This window comes from Chiloscyllium plagiosum, chromosome 13, assembly GCF_004010195.1.
Source record: "Chiloscyllium plagiosum isolate BGI_BamShark_2017 chromosome 13, ASM401019v2, whole genome shotgun sequence".
Classification (NCBI taxonomy): Eukaryota; Metazoa; Chordata; class Chondrichthyes; order Orectolobiformes; family Hemiscylliidae; genus Chiloscyllium; species Chiloscyllium plagiosum.
In genome coordinates this window covers 36380424-36396182 of record NC_057722.1, presented here as the reverse complement: position 1 = coordinate 36396182, position 15759 = coordinate 36380424, and the positions used below count along the sequence as shown (strand labels likewise).

Below are 15759 nucleotides of genomic sequence, written 5' to 3'. Positions count from 1 at the left end.
GCATAGCACAGCACAATCTGTTGAATATGTACTTTATCTCAATTGCACTTTTTGCAAGATCATTAATTATTTAAAGAGAGTGTTGTGTCATGAAAACAAAATAAAGTTGAGCAACATAAGGGTCCAATTTTGCCTTTGTGTGGCAAAATGTCTTGAACTGGAGACTATTACAAATCTAAATTCCAGATTATTTGTGTGTAGATTTCAGGCAGAGTTTGGTCACACAAAAATCATGTCCTTCAAACTTCTGTTCAGAAGAATACAGTAAAATGTCAACAAAGTGATACCAGACCAAAAAAAACTTGCTGACAAACCTAATGTAATATCCACGATTTATTATAATTGACCTTTTAAAATCACAGATGATCACAAATGAAAAACTATAGACAACAATCTTTTTTTAAAAAAGGTTATTTGTGGACTTAAGATCTCTATCAAAAAGTGGTAACATCATTGGTTGAATAATCCAGAATCCCAGATGAATGTTCTGGAAACATGGGCTCAAATCCTACCATTGGCAGATGGTGAAACTTGAAATCAATGAAATTCTGGAATTAAAAGCTAGCCTCATGATAACTGTGTAACCATTGTCATTTGTTGCAAAAACCCATCTGATTTAGTAATGTGCTTTTAAGGAAGGAAGTCTGCTATCCTTTCCAGGTCTGGCCTGCATGTAGCTCCAGACCCACAACAATGTGGTTTACTCCTAACTGCCCTCTGGGCACGAAGTACTAGCCTAGGTGCAACACACACATTCAATGAACAAATGTTTTAATGGGATTACATGCTTACATCGCTGTTCCAGGGGTAGGGGAGTTTTTGTAGAGAGTTAGTTAACTCAGTTAGCTGGGTAGATGGTTTGCAATGCAGAGTATTGCCAACAGCATGAGTTCAGTTTCCGCATGAGCTGAAAGTTAACATGAAGGAGTTGTCTTCTCAACCTCTCTCTTCGCCTGAGGTGTTGTGACTCACTGACAACCACATCTTGTTTCTCTTCTTGTTTCTCTGTCTCTAATGAGACACAAATGTATTGTCCGGTAGGACTATGGTGACTCTATTGCAATGGATGCTAGATAGATAACTCCCCTTCCTTAACACCAGGAATTGCACTGGAATCTCTTAAAGTGGGGTACAGGTCTCAAGAATGCTGTGTCTTACCTTACATGGCGATCGTCATATAAGGTTTCCTAGCTCAATGTAATATGAAGAACCCAGTAGATTGTTATTAACAAAAATAGAAATTGCTGAAAAATCTTAGCAGGTCAGGCAACATCTGTGGATAGAAATCAGTTAGCGTTTCGGGTGACTGTTCTGAAGAAGGGTCACTGGACCTGAAATGCTAACTTATTTTTCTCCACAGATGCTGCCAGATTTGCTGAGATTTTCCAGCAATTTCTGCTTACGTGTCAGATTTTCATCCTCCACAGTTCTTTGTTGTTTTGGATTGTTATTAAACCGGGGACCAAAATCCTGTGTGATCCTTCACCATATGCGGCTATTACCTAATATTTAGGATGAAAAGGAAAGATATAAATATTTGAAAAGAATCAGGTGTTTACAACAGCAAAGAGGAGCTGCTAACACCAATGCCAGTGTTGTCCTAAAAGCAATGTACTTTGGATGTTATAAACCTGAATTAAGAACAGAGGGTACTGGAGAACCTCAGTAAGTCTGATAGCATCTGTGGAGAGAGAAATGTTTTGAGTCAGAGATGATTTCAGAACTGATCAATGTGTTCAGAGATGTTATACACTTCTGGAGCAGCTGGCACTTGAACCCAGGCCACCTGGTTCGTAGGTAAGGACATTGCACTACAAGACCCCTAAGTAGCATTTTTAATGCTATTGACAAAAGGCCAAGAGAAGCAAACCGAACAGATGGTGGAGTTATCTAGGGATATCAAGGGAATGCTAACAGTAGCAGAGGGGCATATTGATGCAGAGTAGATGTTACAATGACAACACCATTTACAAGGTCAGCTAGCTGGACCTCAGTAAGAGTTCCCTGATTAGGGCTGTTAATCTAGTCCAATCAGGGAGCCCTGGCTGACACAAAAGAGTTGATAAAAACAATGACTGCAGATGCTGGAAACCAGATTCTGGATCAGTGGTGCTGGAAGAGCACAGCAATTCAGGCAGCATCCGAGGACAGGCACCTGTCCCCGGCTGCTGCCTGAATTGCTGTGCTCTTCCAGCACCACTGATCCACAAAAGAGTTGATGTCAGGGATATTGTGGCCCTTTAATGCCTGAGTAAGTACCATTGTGAAATACTATGTATTTCATAGAATCTCTACAGTGTGAAAACAGGCCCTTTGGCCCATCAAGTCCACACCAACCCTCCGAAGAGTAACCCACCCAAATCCATTCCCCTACCTTACTAACCTATATTTACCCCTGAATAATGCACCTAATACACATCCCTGAACATTATGGGTAATTTTAGCCTGGCCAATTCACCTAACCTGCACACCCTAGGATTGTGGGAGGAAACTGGAGCACCCAGAGGAAACCCACGCAGACACAGGGGAGAATGTGCAAATTCCACACAGTCACCCGAGGCTGGAATCAAACCGTAGTCCCTGGTGCTGTGAGGCAGCATTGCTAACCACTTAGCCACTGTGCCATCCCAAAATGTATACATGCCCCAGTGAGACTCAAACTCATGACGCCTGGTATACAAGTTCAATGCTGTAATCACTGAGTTACAGAGCCACTAAATGAAGGCTGATTGGTAATGGGATGCTGTCCTCTGAAGATTATTTCAAATGGTAGGTGTGAATCACAGAAAATAGAAAACCAAGACATTTCAAGATGGGGAGGAGGGGGAATATTCAAAATGGAAGACAGTGTACTTAGATTAAACCTCTTTAATCTAAGATTTAGAATGGCATCATAGTCAGCAAAGAGGCTCCCTGATTGGGACTGTTAATCTAGTCAGGGAATTCTTACTGAGGTCCATAATGTTCAGGGATGTGTAGGTTAGGTGCATTAGTCAGGGGTAACTATAGGTTAGTAGGATAGGAGAATGGGTTTGGGTGGGATACTCTTCGGAGGATTAGTATGGACTTGTTGGGGAGAAGGGCCTGTTTCCACATTGTAGGGATTCTATGAAATACATAGTATTTCACAATGGTACTTACTCAGGCATTAAAGGTCACAATATCCCTGACATCAACTCTTTTGTGTCAGCCAGGGCTCCCTGATTGGACTAGATTAACAGCCCCAATCAGGGGCTGTCTTGTTCCTACAGTGTGGAAACAGGCCATTCAGCTCAATAAGTCCACACTGACCTTCTGAAGAGTAACCCACCCAGACCTATTCCCCTACATTTATCCCTAACGAATGCACCTAACACTATATGGGCAATTTAACACGGCCAATTCATCTGACCTGCACATCTTTGGACTGTGGGAGGAAACCCACACAGAGACGGAGAGAATGTGCAAACTCCCCACAGACAGTTGCCCAAGGCTTGAATTGAACCCTGGTCCCTTGTGCTGTAAGGCAGCAGTGCTAACCACTGAGCCACCGTGCCACTCAAACCTAATCCTATCTGCCTACATATTGTCCACATCCCTCCATTCCCTTTCTGTTTACTTGATTTCTCTGTTTTCATTTCAGGGGATATAAGAGCTCTCCATTAGTATCCAAAATAGATCCCACCATGGTTTTTTTGAGTACACTTCCTCAGGTCCTGCTTCCTGGAAGCTCTGCATTCTATTTTACAGTTTCTGTCACATCTGTTCCAACAATGTCATGTTGATGCTACATTATAGTGTTGTAATATTTGGTTTCCTCTATTCAGTGGCTTAAGTGTGATCTCCTGGCTTTAAAACTTCTCTCGTAATGGTACAGCGTGTCAACATTGCAGATGCCAAAACCAGGCCATCTATCCCTCAGTGGAAAGGGACCTTAGGATGGCAATGATCTGAAAATCCAACGAACAGAAAATGAATTGATATCCACTCAATTCTGAAATATGCATGTACATTGAATATTTTGATATTCAAGTTCTTTTGAAGTGCATAATTGTTGAGTTTCACACTGTGTGATTTCACCATCCTTACTGTACAATTCTGTACCAAAGTTGTTTTTTGTCTTGCACTAATCAGGATAAATATGTCACTTCTTTAAAACAATCACAAAAGTCTATACCTAAGGGCATACGTTCCAGACACATGCTTGCTTTGAATTACCCAGAAGATTTGGCATTTATAGATCCCCATTGTTTTCTCATGGCAGAGCCTTAGCTAATCAGACTGCCAATCGAACAGTCACCCTTTTCATTAGTGATATAAATTCATTTGATTTTTTTAAAATTTGAAATTCTTGCATTTGTCCTGACTAATGCAAGATCAAAGGTTTGAGCAACATGTCTGCTTTTAGCAAATTTCAAGATCTGTGGAACAACACGACTTTTGTTTGTTTATTCCATAACAGTTCAGTGTAAGACCAGTCCAGTCCTGTCAAGAGAATTAGTACTTGAATACTGTACTATCTGTGAAACTAAGCAAAGTGCTTGAGGGGAGATCAAATAGCACTTATTTTCCTGTTATAGTTTTACCCCTAGCTGTTGGTTTTGGATCAACCCACCAATGAGTTTTGCTTATTAAATTTAATTTCCAGTTGTGTCATTGTGTCATCTATAAAATACATTTCCCTATAACCTGAAGTATAAATTAACTATGAAGTCTGACTTGTAGTCCTGGATCATCTCAGCTCAGCAGTTGGGAAATGGATTGGTAATGCCTGGAAGTTGGAGAAAATTCTACCTTAGCTTGATTTGAGCAAATGTTTCATTTTAGGAATCAATTGAATATGTCACTGACTTAAATCAAGACATCATTCACTTAACATTCTTACAAACTTGTGAGCTTAGAGATCCTGAATAAAGATAATTAAAGTAAGTGTACATTTCACACAATTTTCAGATATTCTTTTTAAATCTCTGTTGAATAACTCTTTATCCATCTATCCAGCTTAGTGTCACGTTTTTGCAAGTTCATAAATATGCACGAATATTGTTATACCTGCACAGAATAAGTTCATGTTTAGAAGTGGCACCAAATCTTATAGGTGACCAACCATAACAAATTATTTTTTAAATAGCTCGCTGATTCACTTTGTGGGGCTATATCATAATTGTGTTCTGAATTCCAAAGTTTTAAGATGTACAGTTCACTTTGCAAATTATTTAATTGACCACTTGATTGAAGTATTTTCTTTGAGTGGGTTTAATGTCAATTACAAAGACATAAAGAACAAGTCAGGTTTTATGTAGCGACTTGTAGACAAACCTGCCTTCGATTGCAGTGTTTACTAAAATCAAGGTCTGTACCTATCCTCGCCTGAGGATATCTGATTAAAGGTTAAGTGTTCGTAAACATGTTTTCTTACATTGAGTGAAGAAAGACAAGGTGATTTGAATTGAAAACAAATAACTGAGTCTTCCATGTAGTTCACGTGACCATTCATATCTTTCAGTCTAGATTATGTTGACAGAAAACCTTTTTAGCAAACATTTCCGTTGAAACAAAATATGTATGTTTAATGAATTACTGTGAAATATCTGCACAATCCCTAAACTGAATTTATTTTTGATTAATTTTATTTATGGACAGTTGGATAATTAGTGCATAGTTTTAAATGAAATTTAAAGTAGTTTTTGGCTTCACATCTAAATGTGAGGAAGGTTAAATTTGGATACAATTAATGATGAAATTCCATTATTTTATTTCCCCAGTGTCATCTGGCGCAGCAAGTAGGACTTGGTCATCACCTAAAGGCTCTGAATTTTGTCATTACAATGTTTGAGATGCTTGCCCCTCAATCAAGTGAAACAGTTGAAGTTTCGGATACATCATTTGATGGAGTGCAAGTCAGAGTGTTTGAACCCAAGAAGGTCGATGGTGAACTAAAGCGAAGTATTATTTACATACACGGTGGAGGCTGGGCTTTAGGAAGTGCAAGTAAGTATATTGCAAATGGGAGTAGTGAACTTACTATTCCTGTCAAATATTCTTACAGACCATTTTAATTTAATTTAAGTTACCTCAGCTGCTGGAGTTTAAAGACAAATGATATAGAAGCCCATTTACTTTGCAAAGGCATACTTAAAGTGTAATCCCAATTTTGTGGTGATTGATCAAGAATTGTGTTTGTAGGTAATGCCTATATATTTATATTGAGGAAGAAGGCCACTTTCACTGGAGCCCATTGATGGTAACAGTGCATTGACAGACTTCTCACATTGTGGGTTATGGCAGTAAGGTATCTTATGTAACTGGCCTGGGCTATAGCATTCAAGTTCTTAAAAGTTTGGAATGTTGATTGGCAAGTTTAATTTTGTTTTCAAAACAATTTTCTTGTTTATTCTTTGGGTATTCATTCCTTTTGCAGTGGAGGATATTTTTCTGCTGTTACAAAACTTGTTGATATCCTTATTTTCCTCAGCAGCCTTGTGCACTTATTAAATGTATAAAATTAAGGGTAACCATAGCTTGGAATAATAAATCACAAAACTTGTTGCATCTCAAGGTTCCACTAACCACTTGTAATTTGTAAAATATGGCTGAGAACGTAAGATTTTACCCCGCATGCCTTCATTACATTTCCTTGCTGACATGAACTGACAGTATGCCATATTTGTATCCAGGACAGGTTTCCTCCGTGTTCAAAACAACAGTCTGTTCAAAACATATTTAAAAGATATCTGTGCTCTTCTCGGAAACCTAGCTGAAGCGCTTCATCCAGTTCTTAGACAAATTATGGATAGAAGTCTGATCATAGGTATGAGGAGAAAGTGACGTCTGCAGATGCTGGAGATCAGAGCTGAAAATGTGTTGCTGGAAAAGCGCAGCAGGTCAAACAGCATCCAGGGAACAGAAGAATCGACGTTTCAGGATTCCTGAAGAAGGGCTTATGCCCGAAACGTCGATTCTCCTGTTCCCTAGATGCTGCCTGACCTGCTGCACTTTTCCAGCAACACATTTTCAGCTCTGATCACAGGTATGGACCACTAGATCCTTTAAATATATGGTATAATGAGAATTCCATTTATTCATGGGCTAAGGCCTTCCTATCCCATTTGTTTTCTGGTGGGCAAACTTGATATTTTGCCCCTCCCCCATTGGGGAAAAAAAAATCTCCTGCCCACGTGCAGGAAGTTACATCGAAATGATTGAAACATTCAGCAGAATTCTTTTTGTGAGTTAAGTGTGGACACAGGCTCAAAAGCTGGAGAAACTTCTGTTCAGGAGCCAAGTGGGAATTCAAGAAAACATATATTCTTCTAAGGTCATTACATATTCACGTGTCGTTGCACTGTCAGATTTTATGGGTGAGAGTCCGCAGGTTTTGGCCTCAATGAGGACCTTCTGGCCTCCACCATCCAGGCAGCATAGTTAGATACCCAGGCAGTAGTTCACTCTCTGAAACCCAACAGCATCTCACATCTGTTCATTATCTTCACCTACCCCCAGAAATATCAGAGACCACACAAAATAAAGTGCCGTGCTTTTGCAGTGTCTCCCTAGTGATTCTTTTAAAGGCTGTTCAAGACAGAAATGAAGTTCATTTCCCTATGTATACTAACAAGGCCATCCCAAATGATGAAGGCATCCTGGCTGGAGAGGTCAGTTCCCATGTGCAACTCAAGAGAACCTGGCTCAGTGCCACAAGAGGCTGAGTGATCTCCTGTTCTCTATAAGTTTACAAAATTAAAAAATCTCAAAATACCAAGTTATAGTCCAACAGGTTTATTTGGAAGCACTAGCTTTCGGAGTGCTGCTCCTTCATCAGGTGGCCGCAACACTCCGAATGCTACTGCTTCCAAAATAAACCTGTTGGACTATAACCTGGTGTTGTGATTTTTAGCTTTGTACACCCCATTCCAACACTGGCATCCCCAAATCTGTAAGTGTGTATCATTGTGTCTACTCGGTGTTTCATGCTTCTGACTGTGGGTTAGCATTGTAAGGTGCTACTGCAGAGGACTATTGAACTGTCAAAGAAGTTTGGGATCCAGATGGCACCATCAGACACCTCAAGCAATCAATGTCTGTCTAAATGGCATTCCTTGCACCACAGTAGCATTGCCTCTTATACTTATGGTTTACACTTAAACCAGAAAAGGAGCTCAAAAACTCAGCAGCTTATACATCATCAGGTCACTGATTTTTCATCACGAGTAGAAGAACCTAATTATCTGATAGGTTTCCATGAAATGCTTGCATGGAACAAGAACAGAAACACAAAAGATGGAAAACTGAGTTATGCCTTCTTTTGAGTTTAACCTTGCTTACCTGGCCTTTCTGACATGCTGGTGTTAGCCAGTGTGGTTGTGTCATATGGGCAGGCTATTTTCCCTGATCAAGCTTCAATCCCTACAGTGTAAATTTTTAATAACAACAAGCCAGACTGCAAGTGACCTACGTCTGCTGAGTTGAACAACATGGAAAACTTTGTTCCTAAAACTGTAAGCATTTGTGCAAAGCAACAGCTTGTTTATGAAGGAGCTTGGAGGAGGCAGTCTCCACTGTCTAGTGCATCTCTAGTATTATAGTCAGATTTGTGAATACACATTTCCTGTTTTTGACTGAACAAATTCTGCCTATCAACACAGTTCTAGCAGGTTCGGTGTTATTAATTTTATTAACTAATGCAAAGCATGAAGATTGGGAAAACTAACTCACCTGAAAACTTGATAAGAAACCTTTACCCTAAAACAGAAAAACTGAATTTTTACCTTCCATCTAATAAAGTTCCCATTTCTAAAAGCTTTAAGTAGGCCCAGAAAATTTTGCCCATGATCTCTCAATTTGCTGGGTTTTTTAGCATTGACCCTGGTTTTCTAATGTAGACAGAGGGACTGTAGGACTTAGTGGAAAAGGAATTTATTCATGTATTCAAGTAGCATGGCCACTTACACACATTGTATCAACTAAAAGCTTTGAACTAAGGAAATAGTTCTACAACAGCTGCTTCTACAGGTTTCCGAGACTTACTGTAACATCTGTGTAAGAAATCCCACACCGTAACAACCTCCAACAAAGTTTGGTTAGCTATACAAATGACTGTGAAGAATGTTACCATTTTTGTCTTATTACAGGAATGCGATCATATGATCACCTTTGTCGGAAGATGGCAAAAGATATGAATGCTGTTCTTGTCTCTATTGAGTAAGTAATTGAAAACTAACAGCTTTATCCTTGTTGATGCATTTTTTGGGATAATTCAGTATCTGTTATTTTGAATATTATATACTATATATCAAGTTCCAATCACAAGTTATTCAAAATTCGAATTAAAACTTATGTTTTGTGATTAGACTATTTTCACTCTCATGAAAGGGAGTGAAACTTTCAACAACTGTAGATTTCTCATGTGACATGTTCAACTTAACAATACTAAGAGATTTGTTGTGGCTGGATATAACACAGCAATGATAACACTTATCTACATTCTCACTGTCTGATGCATGGGCTTTGGCCCTTTTCTGCTCAGCTGTATACCACTACAGGTTTAGGAAACAAATAGACAGAAGTTGAGTTTTCATTTCAAAAATAACTTTTCTGTAAATGTTAACTAGTTGAGGAAGATTTCCAGTATAATTTTTGGTCAGCAGGGATTGAGGCAAATAACATAGCTAATTGTGAACAATTTTCATGAGGTAAAGAAGGATATTTTGTTTCCACTAGTTGGCATGTCAGGAACTAGGGCTCACAGTTTCAGGATTGGGCAAGAGAGCTAGGAGTGAGACAAGGAGAAATTTCTTTACTCAGAGTTGTTAAGATTTGAAATATGCTACCTTAGAGAGTGGTGATGGTGGGTTCCATGCAAGGTTTCAAAAACCGAATTAGATAGATATATATTTGAAAGTGAAGTTACAGGGCTATGGAGGTAGGATGGAGAGTTGGACGAGCTGGGTACCTCTATTGGGAGCCAATAAAGGCATGAATGGCCTCATTCTGGCCTTTAGAATTCTATGATTCTATCTGACGCTCTCTGCTTAGGCCACTGCAAGAACAGCAACCCTGACAAAGCATAGCCAACACATGCTCTACTCAATGCTGAATAGTTTCCAAAAGGAGTTCCAAAATGTGATCAGCTTCTTTAGGACTATGACCTGTTTCCCCCTGCAACAAGGTCTAATATTGTTCATTTGGAAACCTAGCAAAGAAGAAAACCAATCATATGTGGCAGGGAAGAAAATCGACTGATGCTTATGATCAAAACAGCTATTGACACTGCTATAGACAAAAAAAAAACTTCTTCATTTGGATATGATATTTTGAATATTGGGGTTAAACTTCGTAATACAAAATAACCTATTTTGTTAGTGTCATTCAGAAAAAAAATGCAACAGGTCAAGCTTTTATAAGTTGATTATTATTGAAATTAATTATATTGTGTGGTCTTAAATTTAGATACCGTCTTGTCCCAGAAGTTCATTTTCCTGAGCAGTTAAATGATGCTTACAATGCTACCAAGTATTTCCTACAGCCTGAGGTTTTGTCCCAGTATTCAGTGGATCCAAATCGAATTGCAGTATCTGGTGACAGCGCTGGAGGAAACTTAGCTGCTGCTGTAACCCAGCAGGTAATATTTTTCATTATGGATTGATCAATTTACACTAATTGGAACAAAATATTATCTGATAACCTCTTATTAATTAACATGCTACTTCCCAATGTTGTGATCAAACTTAGAATGAGAACTAATCAATTTTTCAGGAAAATGCAGATGCATATGATATTGAAGAGGAAAGCAACTCAACGTTTATAAAATTGAGTGCACATCTGAAGAAAGCTATTCTTGCAAAATTAGATTTTTTTAAATGTAAACAAATGCTAATATTTTTCCCAGATGTGCTGCAGAGAAGTAACAGGTCGCAATATTTTTATTATAATTAAAATTGAATAATAATTTGCAGCTTTAAAAAATCTGTTGCTTTTTCATGATGGAACTTCAAGGCTTATAGCAAAAGACATTAGTTATGACTCTAATGTCGTCATTTGGTCTGACAGCTGTGACTCTGTTGGTAGTGCTCTTATCTCTTAGAAGGTTCTGGGTTCACATCCCATTCCAATTGAGTACAAAAATCTAGGGCAAAACCGTAGCACATTACTGATGGAATGTTGTGCTGTCTTCCAAATGAAATGTTAAAATGATAATAAGAAATATTAAATTTTGGAAAACCAAACAGATGGCAGTATCTGTGGAGTGAGACACAACAATGTTTCAGTTCTGTTATCGGTCCAGAACTTGTGTGTTTGGTAGGTCAAAGTTCTAACTGCTGTCAGAAAAAGGTAAAAGATGCAGTATTGCTCTTCACGGGAGAGTGGGGCTGTTTTCCCTGCAGTCCAGCCTGAATTCATCATTCATTTAACATTGCTTAAAAAAAGGATCTGGTTATTATCACTTTGATGTTTGTGGGATCTTGCTATGTGCAATAACATAATATATGTTATATTATATATAATATGTTTCAGCAGCGACTACATTTCAAAAAGTAATTCATTGGCTGTAAAGAGCTTTCAGATGTCCTGAAGTTGTGAAAGGCATTCTAAGAATGAAAATTTTTCTCTGTTCTATCTTTGATTTATTCCTTCATCTGTCTATTATCTGTAGCTTAGTGATTTTGATTAATGCAGTATAAATCTACTATTTAATAGTATGTATACTTTTAAATTATTTAAGCAATACTATCAACATTATAAAGGTGAGTGTTCGATAAGTTCTGAGAAAATATTGGATTCTGTTGACTTCGACAACACTGCAAACATTGTAACGTGGCTGAAAGCTTTAGTAGTATCCAGTCCCTCTAAAATATTCCAAACACATAAAACAAATCTTTCAATTCTTGTTTTGTGTTTGTAGCTTGTTGTGGACAGCAGTATCAAATTCCAGCTCAAGGTTCAAGCTCTTATATATCCAGTGCTTCAAGCTCTTGACTTCAATACTCCTTCCTACCAACAGAATATGGCTACACCTATCCTATACAAACATGTCATGGCCCGTTTTTGGCTAGAATATCTGAATGGTGACCCAAGTTTTGTCCAGGCAATGTTGGTGAACAACCACACTGCTTCAAACCTAAGTCAGTTGACTTCTGTCCGTGCTCACTTAAACTGGACAAACCTTCTACCACAATCTCTTATAAAAAACTACAAACCTGTTATCCAGGTAATGGGAAGTCCACAGGTTATAAAGGCATTGCCAGCATTACTGGACCCGAGAGCAGCTCCATTAATTGCAGATAAAGGAATTCTGCAGTTATTACCAAGAGCCTACATCTTGACCTGTGAACATGATATTTTAAGAGATGATGGAATAATGTATGCTAAGCGTTTAGAAGATGCTGGAATAGAAGTGACTCTTGACCATTATGAAGATGGATTTCATGGCGCCATGATATTTGCACTTCCACCTACCAATTTTGATGTTGGAAACAGAATCATGAACAACTATATAAACTGGTTGGACAAAAATTTGTAAACCTTTAATTGGGGTTGGGAAGTTGCAATAATAAATGTTGTTGACTGCAAGCCAGTCTTTTAAAATAAACCTACATATTTATGCAATGCAACAAACCAATGCAAATTTGTATTCTAGAATTACTGAAACTCTTGTTGGGATTGATCAGATTGCATGTATATTCTCAGTACTACCACAGATCTTATCTAATATAGGCAGAAATTGCTTTGTTAACTCTTAGTAAGTGATTATTTAAAACCTTACCAAGATTTACTTGTGTGTAAAGAAATCTTCATTAAATCAGCAATGTTTTGGGATAATCTTCATTGTTAATGATGGAGTCTGCCTTTTAGGCAAACTGAAAATTAAGAATCCTTTTAATATATAAAGGCTATTTGTGATAGTATAGAGATTTACCATATGTGTATTTGAATAACAAAAAAATAATCAAACCAGAATAGTTATTTGAAATGCTGGAACTGCAGTAGAACTTCCACAAGATCAAATTTAACAGAATCAAAAGAATTCTTTAAATTTGAAAAGAATTAGTCTGATGCATGCTCCAGATGAAAATTTACTTGAAATGAACTTGACTACTTCCTGTAACAGTTTAAATGCAAAATCCACCAATTATGTTGATTAGCTACTAATTGAAGTTATAGATTACGATAAACCTAGACATTTTTTTTTCAAATGCCAAAAATACTCATCTCCTCATTAACAACCTGTACAGTGTCTGTCAGAAACTACATTTGCCTTGTCTAGTAAGTTAACACCCACTTTTCAAGGATCTTTCACTGCAGTGGGATCTGTAGTGGAATATGCTGTAGTTCATTCTTTTATAAAATGGCAGTTAAAAGCTTTCTAAACAGAAAATTCTCCCCAGAAATTGAGTAATTTCATGATACTAATCTCATTCAATGTTTCAACTGACTTAACAACCACTGAAAGTCCACTATTTTGTTCTGCACCCAAACCACCTAGTAAGACTTATGCTTTGAAATCACCTTTTGCACGTTCAGTATCCTCTCTTTTCAACTTTTTCCATCACAGTATACAATATTTTTATCTTGGCAATATTTGAAATGGATTTATCAGCACTATATTACAGTATTCAATTATTTTATTGTTTAATCAGTTATACTAAACACAGTATATTTAGCAATGTATTGTGAGTTTGTTTGCTCTAAATTGTTTTGTAATACTCTACTTTTCTGATCATGCTGATATGCTGTTTTAAAAATGATCAACTAATTTGCTGTATAGAAAAATGTTTATAGTGTTAGTTGTTTGGTAAAACAGTGGTGTTCCACAATTCCACTGGGCTTTGAATGGGTGCAAGTTCTCTGTTTAATCCTCCTCAGGAAGACCCTCTTGGTGGCAATGGTTGCCCTTGTGATAGTTGCACTATCTGTGCCTCATATATGCACATAAAAGATCACTGGTTATTGCAAGTTAATTAGTTGCAGTTAATTAGTGTAACTGAAAACCTCTACAATATAAAGTCTATTGTTTATTGCTACTGAGACTAATTAATGTTAAGGTTACACAGCTTAGAACAGATTTGGTACTGTTCTTGCTCATTTAACCATTTTCTTTACCTCCCCTCACTGCACCCCACTCCACCCTCACCTTCTGAAAGCAGTGACTCATTCCAGTATTAACAGGGACAATACAATCAAGCTGATAATTTCCCCACCTAATGCTCATGGATATCTAGAAGTCGCTTCCTATTGTCGAGGAGACTGGGGTCTAAACATTTTTTGATAATTTTTGACTTAAGTTTAATTGTGATATCTTCCTTGACTTTAAAGATCAGAGTCATAATGCGAGCAATCTACTAAGTAGGCTTAGGTCTTCAGGCAGTTTTAAATCAACTTTTAATTATCACTTGAACTATACATCAGCATATTGAAACGGATTAAAAACAGTCATTGAAATTGCTGAGGAAAGTCAGCAGTCTGGGGTTATCAGTGGAGAGAAAGAAAAAAAAGTTAACATATTTTGAGTCCAGTGACCCTTCTTCAGAACAACATTTTTGAAAAGACGTCAGTGTTTGTTTTAGCAGTTCGACTTCTTGACAAAACAAACTTGGGTGTGGTAAATCCCTAAATTAGATTTACATTTTGTTCAGAATTCCTAGTTTGGACATCCTAATATTTCCCTTTAGGATGGGGTTACATTAGGAAACATGACTTATGGACAAGTGAAGTACAAATATTAAACAGCTAGTCAAACTCAGTGGCTAACAGTAAAACAGTATTACAATGCTAAATTTGACTACTTTGGTTGGAAACAGATGAAATGTTAAAATTGATAAAATGTAAATACAGTTTAGAAGTAAAGTCTGTGTCTCTCTCTCTCTCTAATGATTTATTATCAATTTAACGTAACTGTTTACATTTTGTACCAACCACATGCAGCAATGAAGCTTTTGGTGTTATTTGGTTTAACTACCAGGAAAAAAATTAAAACAATTATTTTAAATAACTATTGAAAGTGTTGTACAGTATCAAGTATGTAAGAAAGATATCATTGCAACTTGCCGCTGGTTATATTATTTGAAAATTATATTCAGCTTTATAAATTAATGACAGGACAGGAGTTCCAACAGAACAATATAAGCAAACTAATTGTGAGAGTTTTTTGAATGAGCTATCTATGTAATTCAAGCACATGTACGATATCAGAAAGTTTGTTACCTTCATATTCCCAAGATTGTGCAATCTTGTTTGAATATTGGATATATGTTGAAAATTGAGGATCAAGTTTCCAACTTATGATTTTTGAGCTCCCCCTAAGATGATTCTATAGATAAAGACCCATCCACTCACTTGAGGTGTCCGGACAAATTATTTTAAGTGGACAGGGTTCAATAAATTATTTCCATCTCTTTAAACTAGATAGTTTGTTCAGACAAATGATCAGTGAATCCCACAGTCAGACACATGGTCATTTAGACTTTTCCATTTATTATTTAAAATGTCATTTTAATAAGAGGTCACTTAAATTTTTTAAATGGTAATAGCAACAAAAGACCAAACTGTGCTCATACAGGTGGAAAGTAGCTGGACAATGGACAAAATGAAGTCTTTCCTTTTTCCAAAAGAGCCAAATATGAGTTGAAAATTTATGCAATTGGAATGAGAGTTTTCCATTTGACTGTGTATATGTGCTGTGACTTACTGTATTAAATCTTTTCATTTTTCTTTTATTGTATTGTGGCTCTACGCAATGTAAAGTGCACTTTAAACAACAAATAAAATAAAAATTGGATACTG

General features: G+C 37.2%; 2 protein-coding genes across 5 annotated transcripts in view; one reads left to right on the top strand and one right to left on the bottom strand.

Moving 5' to 3' along the window:
• The window catches only part of LOC122555926 (neutral cholesterol ester hydrolase 1-like), a 25831-nt gene extending 10072 nt beyond the window's left edge, over positions 1-15759 (top strand). For 2 of the 3 annotated variants that reach the window (XM_043702204.1, XM_043702203.1), the window contains exons 2-5: positions 5745-5970; positions 9111-9180; positions 10429-10600; positions 11882-15759. In XM_043702204.1, coding sequence (XP_043558139.1) covers positions 5745-5970; positions 9111-9180; positions 10429-10600; positions 11882-12499 — 1086 coding nt within the window. In that variant the 3' untranslated portion in view covers positions 12500-15759. The remainder of the gene's footprint in view (positions 1-5744; positions 5971-9110; positions 9181-10428; positions 10601-11881) is intronic. The other variant, XM_043702205.1, reaches the window with a different exon arrangement.
• Positions 1380-15759, bottom strand: part of ccdc150 (coiled-coil domain containing 150) — a 135910-nt gene continuing 121530 nt past the window's right edge. Inside the window, exon 24 of one of the 2 annotated variants that reach the window (XM_043702194.1) lies at positions 1380-1502. In XM_043702194.1, the coding sequence (XP_043558129.1) occupies positions 1407-1502 (96 nt within the window). In that variant the 3' untranslated portion in view covers positions 1380-1406. Of the gene's footprint in view, positions 1503-3741; positions 3930-15759 lie in introns of those variants that run through there. The other variant, XM_043702195.1, reaches the window with a different exon arrangement.